This window comes from Alligator mississippiensis, chromosome 12 (genome assembly GCF_030867095.1).
Source record: "Alligator mississippiensis isolate rAllMis1 chromosome 12, rAllMis1, whole genome shotgun sequence".
NCBI classification, from domain to species: domain Eukaryota; kingdom Metazoa; phylum Chordata; order Crocodylia; family Alligatoridae; genus Alligator; species Alligator mississippiensis.
The window spans coordinates 9951156-9963819 of NC_081835.1; the positions used below are offsets into that span (position 1 = coordinate 9951156).

The 12664-nt window shown below is 41.9% G+C and overlaps 1 protein-coding gene across 5 annotated transcripts in view; it reads left to right on the forward strand.

The window, feature by feature from the left end:
- The window catches only part of LOC102573404 (contactin-6), a 223649-nt gene that overhangs the window by 146799 nt on the left and 64186 nt on the right, over nt 1–12664 (forward strand). For 3 of the 5 annotated variants that reach the window (XM_019499811.2, XM_019499814.2, XM_019499815.2), the window contains 2 exons: nt 7065–7249; nt 10934–11070. In XM_019499811.2, the coding sequence (XP_019355356.1) occupies nt 7065–7249; nt 10934–11070 (322 nt within the window). The remainder of the gene's footprint in view (nt 1–7064; nt 7250–10933; nt 11071–12664) is intronic. The other 2 variants (XM_019499817.2, XM_019499816.2) reach the window with 1 other exon arrangement.

Genomic DNA, 12664 nt, shown 5'->3' on the forward strand with positions numbered 1-12664 from the left:
TGTTACCATCTGGAAGCTCCAGTAGCTCATCCCTCTGTCACCACTATCCTACTTGAGGTATGTGACAACTCTTATCACACTTCTGAACAATGCCACTTCCTTGAAAATGGAAGCAATGTAAAGTTACCAGCAACTTTGGATCTCAACTGCTCTCTGACTAATAAAGCAGAATGACTGGAAGTCAGAGCCCTTTAATTATCATGCCCTTTGCTTCTTAGTTCTTTCTTGTGTCAGCATTTGATGCAATCATGATAGCAGCTTTCAAATCTCAGTTTTGTCTCATTTGTTTAACCAGGCATGGTCGTAATTATCTATGCTATAAATGTAATTTTATTGTGAAGTGCCCTATGATGTTACACATGAAAGATTACACAAACACAATGTGATTGGCTGACTGTTGTATTTTAATTTCAAGGAAAAATGGAAGTTTCCTATTAGTGCTGCTTGTGAGGTTGCAGACTATTTAAACTGATGCCTAGTGTGCCAGGATTTGTCACCCGAAATAAAATATTTTCTGTCTTTTCTTCTTTCTAAGTTAGTAATTTATAAATTTGTGATTCTTCTGTCTGTCTTGTACAATATAAATATTATTAGTAGCTTTGCCCAGTGTTGCTAGATGCTCTGGAACATTGAAATACACTATAGATTTATGTTTGCAGGCACATATTTATATACTGTGCTTTCTTATTTGCTAAAGTAAAATAGAGACTTTGTGGTCTGCAAAGTGGGATAAATTTGATAGCTGTACTCATTGTATTTAGAAGTTACAAAGTTTTCTGGCTCTGAGCAATTACATATTTTAATCTCGTTATTGTTATTTTTTAATTAAAGCAAGAGTGTTATTCCAATGTTGATAAAAGCAGTTTACTCCCCCTTATTTATTTTTTCTTGGGTGGGGGGTGGGGGAAAAGGGGTGCTACTTGCAACCATTTTATTACACATGCAGTTTTCAAAGCTGGGAATTCTGGGGATCTGCTTAAGTGCTGCACATCCCTTGGATGCCGTGAAAACCACTTGCATGAATGTTCCCTGAACAACACAGTGGAATTTTGGCCAAGGGGGCTTTGAATCCCTGTGTCAAATGGGAAGGGACTGGGTTGTTGCAGTGGATATCTTGATGGTCCAAAGTAGATGGTGGTGTCAAGAACTACAAAAGAAGTATGTAGGTCTTGAAACTTCATCTTTGGGGACTCATTTCCTTTCCCTTGGATAGGCCCAAAATCAGACAGATGACACAATTTTGTCTCCCATTATTCCATCATAGGTGAAGATGCTTTTTAAGAGCCCAAGTGTCTTGAAAGGTGCTTGGTACTCACCTAAGGCTCTTGGGAGTTTTTAAAACATTGTGTGCATGCCCTATTACCATATTCATACCTTCTTGTATGTTTTCAAAGAGTAGGATAGAGTGCCAATGGAGCCCCATCCTTGGCACTCAGAACTTCCTTTCATTTTGCCTCCTGACTTAATCTTGCTTGGTTCAAGAAAACCCTTAGATTAATTTGGTGTACAATTACTCCAAGGGTTTTGTGGTATATGTTTAAAACAGAACAAGAAAGAAAACACACACGGTCAAATTACAATACCGTTACTCAAGCAGAATCATACCTTGCATGAGTACTCACTGAAGAAAATGAAACTTTACTGAAGCATAAGCTACTAGTCTGGATTATAATGTTGACCTAGTATCCTTTTGAATAACTCTGACCTAAAACAGTCAACACAAAAAAATCCCAACAGATATGATATCCCAAGAGAGAGGAGCAAGCTGGGTATTAGGACAATCTCTGCATGCGTTTATCAGCACTTAACAAAAGCATCCCTCCCTAAAGCATCAGCTTATAAAATGCAAACGACTAGTGGCAAAAATAATTTCTCTAAGTGAATTTTAAATTGATCCATTTTAAAGACATTCGTGGGGTTGAGGGGGGGAAGGAGGTGTTGAAGTGTTTCATTTAGCCTGCAGTAATAGGTCGCTGCTAAGAGTTTCTGTTGTAATGAATGTAAACGCATGTGGCAAGGAGGTATCATTTAAATCTATAGAAACCAGACAAAAACCTGCCTTCCGCAAGGTATAGTGATTGAAGATGTGGAAGGCCCAAGATAATGAGGTACCAGGAAAGCCAATGTAGAAACGCAGACCATCTCAAACTGCCTTGATAATGAAGCTTCTATTTATGGATGATGGGCACATAACTGAAAATCTCAGCCTACTGCAGTCTGCAACAGTATTCATTTAACCTATAATTCAGGTTGAAGAGGGTCTGATGGAGCTGCTGTCCTGACAAATGAATTCTCTTTCTGATAAAACTAGGCCGCTCAGTGCAAGCCTCCCCAACGAGAGAACAAAGTACCGTTAAGTATTTATTGCAATTACTTATTTAAATAGAGCAAAGTTGATGAACCAAATGCTGAGTTTTATTTCTGTCATCCGGCAATAGTTCACATCAGAAGGGAAATACATTTCAAACAGCCTTGATGCGAAGGATAGGGCCTCAAAAAGAAAAAGGAAAGGGAGGAGAGTTTGTCTTGAAAGATCCCCAAGGAAGTAATTATAAGTATCTGGTATGGATAAGGAAAAGAGGACGGCATTCTCAGCTCAAACCTGGGTAAACCTGAGTTGACAGGTTGACAGAAGAGGCCTCTTTCCACAGAGCCCTGCCTCTGGTCTTGGTGTCTGCTGCAGTATTTTCTTATTCATAAATAGTCACTGCTGAGGCAGAAATAAAACCAGTAAGATATATTTAATTGGAGCATTTCAGGTAACAAATTGTCCCTCCCCCCCCCCCCCCCCTTCTCAAACTGATAAGAAAAAGTCTGAAAGATATAGCGTTACAGAATAGTCCTGTAACAGGATTATGTCCCTGGGGTGGCCATGAGACTAGCTGGTGTTCACGTGACTCCAGTTCCTCAGGGTACCCTCCCTTTTTCTTTTCCTGCCATGTCTTGATAGAACTATTATAGTGTTCAGGGACGCTGCCCCAGGGTCCCGGTGAACCCTAATCCACTTTAGTTAGCTGGTGACCCCAGTCTTGCTCATAGGCACTGAGCTCTGGCCCTATCTGTGCGTCAGATCTATATTTGCCTTATGATCTATTTTTGTGATCTTCATTCTCCCCTGCAGCCACAGCCATGCCTCACAGATGTCACTCCATGTTCATCCGGAGGGGGTCTTCTGGCCCTAACTTAGCTCTTGGCCCTCAGGCCTTGAACCTTTGTCCAGTCTTTCTGGCCTTGGGCCTTTTATTCTGGCTGCACCCCTCAGCCCAGGTACACTGTCCTGGACCATTGCTTCCGACTCTAGCATCCTGCATCCTTGTGCTTCGGACTTGTCCTCAACCCTCTGGATCCTTGACCCTGGGCTGGGCTGACTGCCATGGAGTGCCCCACCAGGCACCCCTTCATGGCTTTCACACCTCCCCAGTAGCCACAACTTAGTCATCCAGTCTCAAGCTTTAAACACAACATAAACACAAGCAGCTGCTTTACAAACTAAAAAGTCTCACCCCCTTCCCCCTCTCTGCCCCAGATCAGTGTTGCCTGTAAGACATACTTCCCATTGAGCTCTCTCAACCCAGCTCTCTTAGATGGCTTGGGGGCCTGCCAGTCTGTCTCCTACAGTCCTTCTTTCCCAGGAGCTCCTCTTTCTGCACCATGCAGGACCAAGTTGCCTGGTTGGGCATAGGCACCGAGTTTATATGCCCCAAAACCCCACCCTTTCCTGTCACATGGCTCCCCAGCACACACACAGGTTTCTACTTGGCCTTAATGAGCAGCCTGCCCTCCTCTGTTGCAGAGCCTGCTGCTCTCCCCACTTAAAGTGACAGAGCCCTTGTTACAAGGCCATTGTACTGTTGCGTTAGACAGTAGCTATTTACTCATCATTGAATGTGCAATAGCACTGTAAAAGCTTTCCATGATCTCCTGAATGTCTCCAGAGCCCCACATCAATCTACTGTAAGGTGTCAAGATCAAATCTAACTGATCTTTCTCTTGACTCAAAACAATAAGGAGGCAGACTTACTCAGCACACACGCTGCAGTTCTTAAATGATTTGAAAGTACAGTGTACCTTTCTGTAACCCAGCTTCTGGAAATAAAAGTATGGATGACACCAAAGAGTTCTTTGTCAGAAAGGGAAGGTTGCCGTGTCATGGTGAAACATAAAAGATAAAAAGTGATGACGGCAAACATGTTGTCTGAAAATCCCAGTGAAACCTGGCATCCACAAAACCTGTTAGATTGAAAACCTTCATAAGAAAATCTGAATTGCAATTTTGCAGCAAGTGCTGCAAAAATCTCAGGTACTTCCTTTTGCTACTAACATCAACTCAGTTTTATCTCAGTTAAATCTCCATCAGCAATGTCCCAGTCTTTCTTGGAGTATGTTTTTCAGCTACATTGGAGGGATCAGAAGAGAGTCAAATATATAATTCAAGGCCATAGCAAAATGCTACAATCAAGTGTAGTGAAAAAAGCGACACGCTTACTCTATGGGCAGCTGAGTTACCAAGATGACTTAAAGTAGCAAGATGAATTATTACATCCTCTAAATAGCTCTTTGAGAGTTTTCAGTTAAATTTCTGGTCTCAACACTATGATTTCTGTCCTGTAGAGCAGAGGGAAGCTTCAGTTAGCAGAAGCAGCTTCAGCTGCCACATTGCTCATTGACTTCTGCAAACACTATTTTGTTGAATATGTTTCAGACTTTCAACACTTCCAACCTATATTTTGTTGGAACTGGTATCCTAAATTGGGCAGGTTTTACATTATTTTGTCTCCTGTAGTAGTCACAGAGCTCTAAGTATACACTTTTCTCTTCACATTTGGCTTAGATGATTTTCTATCCAACTGACATTTGCCTAGCCACACTCACTCACCTCACAATTAGGCAAACACTCATGCACAGTACTCCTCTTGTTCTGCAAGCAGATGTGTGTGGGTGGATTCTTTTCTCCTTTGAAGCCCCGCTGAAGTGAACAAGACTTTGTGTGAGTGCAAGCATCTGCCTGGATAGGAGAGCACACAGGATTGGAGTATGTGTTTGCAACACTCTTGTTGCATGCGTGACAACTGTTTCTTGGCCAACACTTAAAGGATTGAAGCAGGAACCTCCAGAACTAAAAGCATGAGTTTCTACACCTTGAACTAAAGAGGCAAGGCATTTTGACTACAGGTTGTAACAATCCACATCCACTGTGTCAGTGAGTCTCAATTCTTTCAGAATCAAGGCACCCCTTAGAAAGTGCCAGGTCTTAGCTTTCACTTGCTTTTAGACAACAGAAACATAATAAAGCACCTATTTGGTTGCAAAGAGCTCAACAAAGACCACAGAAGGTCAGAATATGTTTGACACTATGGATTCCTATTTGAGATCATGTGTAGGTGTCTGTGCACCCAACAGTGATCAAATTGTATGGCATTCCGTGGCACCCTTGAAAGGATCTCATAGCACCCCAGTGTGCTGTGGCACCTGGTTGTGAATCGCTGGTGTGTAGGTTGATCTATAGGTGGGATTGCCCTAGAGTACTGGCATGCAGGAGGCATTACTAGTGGCTAAAACATGCATACTTCCTATATGAAATGCATGTTCATGATATTTTAAACTTTAGAACTGAGTACTTTGCCATGACATCACTGGCCACATCCACGTGAGTGTGGACATTTGTTTCCCTGGGGACAAGAAGCAGCGGTACACCTTGTGGTGCTGCTACTTATCCCTGGGAAACACCCATGCCTCGTGCCCTCTGGTACACAGCCAATTACCCCGGGTGGGCTAGGAAAGGGTGGGGCCAGTACTGGGGTGGCACTAGTACCCTGGAGTCTTGGGGGCCTCCTAGCACTGCAGCAGCAGCAATCTTGCTGCTTGGAGCCTGGCCTGCACTGGAGTGTGGCTCTGGCTGGCCATGCTCTGGTTTTGGGTGGTGCGTGCTGCCCCCACATGTACCAATCTGCTTTTTTTTTTTTTGCATGGTTTTTGACCCTGGGATCCCCCAGGGTAAAAAAAGCCAACCATGCAGCATGGAGAACAGCTGAATGTGCAGTCTGCATGTGCTGAATGTGTGGTCCACATACCGCACGGGTGCGCTCGTCTGGATACAGCCACCATGTCCAAAAAAAGTCAGCCTTTAGTCAAAGCTTCTGTAAAACGCTGTTCAAAATGTAACAGCTCTTCTGCTTTGGAAAAGCAGCTTACGTTAGTTTTCAGTAATGTGAAAGGCAACCGTGAAATGCAAGACTATTAATATTTCAAAGTGTTCTGGTGTCATAATAGATCATGAAAGTGAGGCTTGCATGGTTTGTGATATTACCGGAAATTCTAGAAGTATTTATAGCCTTCTTCACACTTGACTATTTTTTATCATATAGAATACATTGATCCAAATATAAATGAAAATGATAAAAACCTATAAAAATGCAAAACAAGGAAATATTCTCCCTTGTCTCTTTACCTTCTTACTAACTCAATTTTTCATGCTTTTTATCCTTCCTTTTTCATCTCTCTCTACCCTCCCTCATTTTTTTATACCTTGATTTACAGCTCTTTCTACCTCTTGGAGCTCTGCTCCAATGTTTTAATCACTGATTAGAGATGAGCATCCAAAATATTGCAGAGATCTGGTCCTTTCTAAAAAGCAACCAATAATGCAAAGTCACATGTGAAGTCTATATGTACTTCCAAGTCTTTAGACATCTCTGTCTCCTCCCATTATATCTTTGATCTCTCATGGGTAATAGAAGGCAGAATTTTGTCCCAATTTTAAATATTTAGTGAATCAATATTGATTTACACATGGATTTTTTTAAAGCATGTAGGTGACTTAGGAACCCAACTGCTATGTCCTTTTAGTAGGACTTATGATCCTATATCACTTTCATGCTTTGGAGAATCACACTCAGCAATTTCTGTAAATGACTCTTAGTAATGTAGAAGCAGTCATTTTATTTTATTTTATGATCCCCCTCACACAGCTCTTCTTTCCTTGACTGATTATGAAAGGATTGTTATCTTTCCTCTGCTGTAATAACTGTACTATCTCTTTTTTCTAATGAATCATAATTATTTAGTCCAGTTCCCAGTATTAGCTGGAAGAGGTCTGATGGAACCCCATTGGCAAGGAAAATCAAACACTATAAAGCCAAAGGAATCCTTGAAATCCCAGATGTTCAGCAAGAAGATGAAGGGTCTTATGAGTGTATTGCAGGAAACATTCGAGGAAGAAATGTTGCAAGAGGTCAACTATTTATCTATGGTGAGCAAATGGAATTGTTTTTATATAAAGTATGGTAGCATTTGGAAGTATTCGGCAGATAATGAAGTCCATTAGCCCCTTGCAGAGAGATAGCAGGGAAAAATGTAGTTTCAGGTTAAGCTGATTAATAAAATGATTGGAGGCTTGAAATGACCTTCAGTGAATTACAATTTAAACTTCAGCAAATACAAGATATTGTGTATTAAGAGTCAGATTGGAAATGTAGGCTGTGCTATAAAGGTTAATATAAGACAGAAAGAAACACAATGCATTTACATGAAACATTAAGGGATGGATAGAGAATTTACTCTCAGACCAATGCATATTGAAGCATGTAGCTGTACTATCTCAGTAGAAAACAGGGAGGGAATGTTTATTGCGTGGTACATAATCCATCGTCCTAGTTCAGCTATGTTGATTTGCATGTTAGGGACAGAATCATGCCATCATTTTCCTCTATGTGCGAATAATAACTTCACGAAACTTTTCCTCTCCACTTCTGAGATCCATGTAACAAAGGGGAATATAGCAACATCTTATGCTGTTTACTCCCAGGCATAAGTAGACAAACCCACCTTTTTGTTGTACATACGGGCAGCGAAATCTTCTTTATAGCCATATTTACCTGTAAAAATTAGTTAAAAGGATAAAAAGGACAGTGAGAAATAATATGGAGCTAAGCAGTGATCCTGCAATTGGCTTATTATGAGGACAAATGTGAGCTTTTTAAGGCAATCTCTTCTATCCATGGCACAAACAGAAGTGCAGCTCTCCAGTGTAACTGAGAACACTCTGCAGGATGTGTTCAGAGTTACAGCGACTCCCCAAACCAAACAGAAGTTCATTGTTGGTTGGGGGGGAGGGGGGGGGGAGGTGAATCTAGCTTTTGGCTGTGGGCCTGTAGCTAGTTTCCCTTAGCAACAGCCCTTCCCCTCTGTTAGCCTGCACTGTTTTCAGAATGGGAGCAGGGAAAGGGAGAAGAGGAAATTCGTACTAGAGGTTCCCCAGCCAGCACTGGAGGGTGGGGTGGGAGAATTGGAGCCCTCCCAGCCCCATGTTGGAGGGATCCAATACACCCACCTCACCCTCCAGCAGGGGCTGAAAAAACCCCAGACAAAACTCTTTCTGCTCCCTTTCTCCCCTCTTATTCTGAAAATTGCAATAGGCTTGGAGGCAGCGCTGACACAAGTTACAGAAGGTGTTCTGTTTTGACATTCTTCATCTGAACCCTCATGCAATGTGAGTTCATATTTTGGCCTGATAGGCCATTTTTGAAGCAGTCTGCAGCCATGTGCTTGTGTTTGGTCACAGCTATAAACCATTTGTGGCCAGATTGAGTGAAAATTGTCACTTCCGTGTGCATTTCTAATGAACAGAGTCAGGTTTCACTGACAAGCTACCTATCTCTTGGGCTAGGGAGAGAAATAACACATAAACCAGTATAAGTGATTGGAAACTGGTTTAAATTTGTAACACGCCAAACATCAGTGCACATAACCCACTTTCAAAAAGGTTTAAGATACACCTGGATGGATGTAGTATCAGACTTAATTGATTTAGGTTAAATTGGTTTATTGAACTTCTGTACCAGATCCTCTCCAGATTCTAGTTAACTCACAGTCCCCCAGCATCCCAAGATGCTTTGTACCTCCCCAAAACCCCCACCTCTGCTCATAGGGTGGGAAGACTAGACTTGGCTCAAGGTGTCTGCTCCAGTTGAGCAGGGAGGCATACTTTGGTGCTCCCCAGCTTCTGGCCTGGGCAACAGCAGGCATGTGGCTGCATTTCCGGAGTCATATGTGAATGTCTGTTCACTCGCTTATTGTTTCCATCTACTCATCTTAGACTAATCTGAGAAAATTGAATCGATTCAGCCTCAGGCTTTTTGACTGTCTGTATGTAGCCTTGTAGTCCTGATGGTTAAGGTCAAGGTTTATGCCAGAAATAGAAAAACTTGCTGATGCTTTATTTATTGTTTCTTCATTTTTGGAAGGGGGGAGGGATTGGCTATTCCTTTCCAGTTATATTCACTGAACATGAATCAAATGACTACATTAAAATTAAGTTTAGCAGATTACCTTGACATGAATAATAACTACAAATTTAATTACAAAATTATTATTGGGCTTAATGTAATTTAAAATGACAGGCTTATTAATTGTACTTTGCAAATTAATTAATACTTGTTGGTAGATAATGAAATGTATAAAAATAACAGACAGAAGAATTTACAAAAGAATTTTCTCCATATTTTAGAAGTGAGCAGATATGTTTTGCATGCAGTTTCCTTCTCGGAGCTTATTCCGAGTCTCTTGGAAAATATTATATCCTTTTCTCCCATCTTGTATCTGTCTTAACTGTTTAGACTGTAAGCTGTTCTGGCCAGGGACTGTCTACTACTCTGTACAGTGCTAGTTCTATCTAGGTTGGTACTTAGGCTCTAGCATAATTAATGTAATTAGTCATTCAAATTAAATTTAAGCATACTCCAACCTCCTCTTTACTGTATGTGTGTGTTCCTATTATGTGGGGTGGGTTATAGGAGTGGCCTGTGGATGCATGAACTCCAAGAACACCAACCTAGTAGCCCCACATCAGAAGCTGAGCTGAAAGGCATTTCGCCAATAGTTTGTTCTGGTCAGACTGGGAAATTTGATCACAATCTTCTTCCTAAACTGAGGCCAGACTGTGGTTCTGAGATGAGGAGAATATATCCAAGAGTCTCTCTCAAAAGAGCACAAAAGCAAGGAGAGGCAAGGAGTCAGCAGGGCTGTACTCCTGTCCCTTTCTTCTCCAGCTTCTAAAACAGTATCAGGGTATCATTGGTGGTAGATTCTGTAATACTTGGACATTCCCTGGCCAGCAATAAGTTCATAGATCATAGCAGCTCTGTCCCAGTACATGTGCAAAGTAGAAATTGTACGCTTAACTATCTAGCCCTTGAATTCATATGACCTGAGAGAGATTCGGAGCCGACTGCTTCAAGCAACTTCAACCTTCTGCCATTTTTAATTCACTTGGTCAAACTCATTGGATAAGTAAGAATGCCATAGGTCATATATGCAGGATTTGGCCTATAATTACCTTTAAAAATATTTCAGCAGTGCAGCTAACGTGTTATGTTAAGGTACAAGCATTTGGATTGAATCTTCTTATTCTCACTTAATGAGCTCCATTGGTACTTTGTTTCCTAAAATTGCCAACATTTAAAATATGCTTGCAATGATATATGTGCTCCGATACTACAAAAGAGAGCATATGAACACCTATCACATTTTCAAAACTGTCAAATAATTGAGCATTTCAATTTTGGGGTGTTCAATTTCTGATATCAGAAAGGGGTCTCATTTCCAAAAGATCATTCTCAAAGCAATGTCAAACAGTTTATCCCAAATTGAGGAATCTTTCATCACTTTTGCAAGTGTTGACTGCTGAAGTGGTTAATAGTCACACTCATTTTTCTAACCATTAGCCATCTGATTTCTCAAACTCTCCCATGAGTTAGTCCCAAAGTTGTATGCCTTAAAGCTGAAGAAAAGCATTAATTTCAAATATAATAGGAATGTATATGTCAAATACTCATTATCTTTGTTCAATCCATGAGTTAAGGATAATATTCCTTCAGAGTAACACAACTTTTTCCTGGTTAAAATGCTTTTCTTTCTTTTTGCCCCACTAATGCAGAACTCCCTGAATGGGATAAAAAAATCCAAAATGCCTACCTATCTCTGTATGACAGCTTGTTTTGGGAGTGCAAGGCAAGTGGAAAACCAAACCCTTCCTACAGTTGGTTAAAAAATGGCCATTCCCTAATGCCAGAGGTAAGACTTATTTACTTTTCTTTAATTCAAGTTTAGTAAGTGTGTTGGACTTAAGGTTGAATTTTCTTTTTGCTGCTGGACTTTTCATTACATTTTAGCATCTATAAAGGAATAATGCAAGTATAATAAATTATACGAAAACACCTCATTACACTAATCATGAACAACCTGGACTTCAGGACGGCCTTCGACACGGTCTCTCACCCCATTCTCAGTAAGAAACTAGGAGACAGTGGTGTTGATGCCTACATGGTCAGATGGGTCACTAACTGGCTGGAGGGTAGTGTTGGAAGGGTCTTATTCAACCTGGAGGGATGTGGGCAGTGGGGTTCCCCAGGGCTCGGTCCTCGGGCCTGGACTTTTCAACATCTTCATCAGTGACTTGGGCGAGGGAGTAGAATGCATCCTGTTCAAGTTTGCAGATGACACTAAGATGTGGGGTGAAGAGGGTACACTAGTAGGAAGGAACAGGCTGCAAGCGGATCTAGACAGGTTACAGGGGTGGGCCAAAGAGAACAGGATGGGGTTCAACACTGACAAGTGCACAGTAATGCACTTGGGGAGAAAGAACCAGCGGCACACCTACAGGCTGGGGAACTCCCTTCTCACCAGTGTTGAGACAGAAAAGGATCTTGGAGTCATCATTGATACCACAGTGAATATGGGCCGACAGTGTGGGAACGTGCTCAGGAAGGCCAACCATACCTTGTCATGCATCCACAGATGCATCTCAAGCAGATCCAAGGAGGTGATCCTCCCCCTCTGTGCGACACTGGTCAGGCTGCAGTTGGAGTATGGCGTCCAGTTCTGGGTGCTGCACTTCAGGAGGGATGAGGCCAATATGGAAAGGGTCCAGAGGAGGGCCACCCGCATGATCATGGGTCAGCAGGGCAGCCCTACGAGGAGAGGCTGAGGGACCTGAACCTGTTCAGCCTCCAAAAGAGAAGGCTGAGAGGGGATCTAGTGGCAGTCTACAAACTAATCAAGGGGGACCAGCAGACATTGGGGGAATCTCTGTTCCCCTGAGCAATCCCAGGAGTTACAAGAAACAATGGACACAAGCTAGCAAAGGGTAGTTTCAAGCTAGACATTAGGAAGCGCTATTTCACTGTCAGGGCGACTAGGACCTGGAACCAGCTTCCAAAAGAAGTGGTGCTGGCTCCTACCCTGGGGGTCTTTAAAAGGAGGCTGGACGAACATCTGGCCTGTGTCATTTGAACCCAGTACGCATTCCTGCCATGGCAGGGGGTCGGACTAGATGATTTCCTCAGGTCCCTTCTGACCATACAAACTATGAAACCTGACTTGACTTAACCTCATGTACCACATGAATTCTTAGTATATGGGTCACTTATATGGGCACTTATATGGGCACATATTAGAGACTTTCTGCATATCTGAGCGATGTTTATCTCTGAGAAGATAAGCAGAAGTTGAAATGAGAAAAAATAATTAATAAAAAGGAATAAAGGAGGAAAGAAGAGGAAGGGTGAATGTGTAGTCATTTGGAGAAGTGGGCTGAAAAAAAGGAAATTCTGGGGAGGTCCAATTTCTAATAAATGTATTTGGATATGTCCAAGGAAAGAGTCCCCTA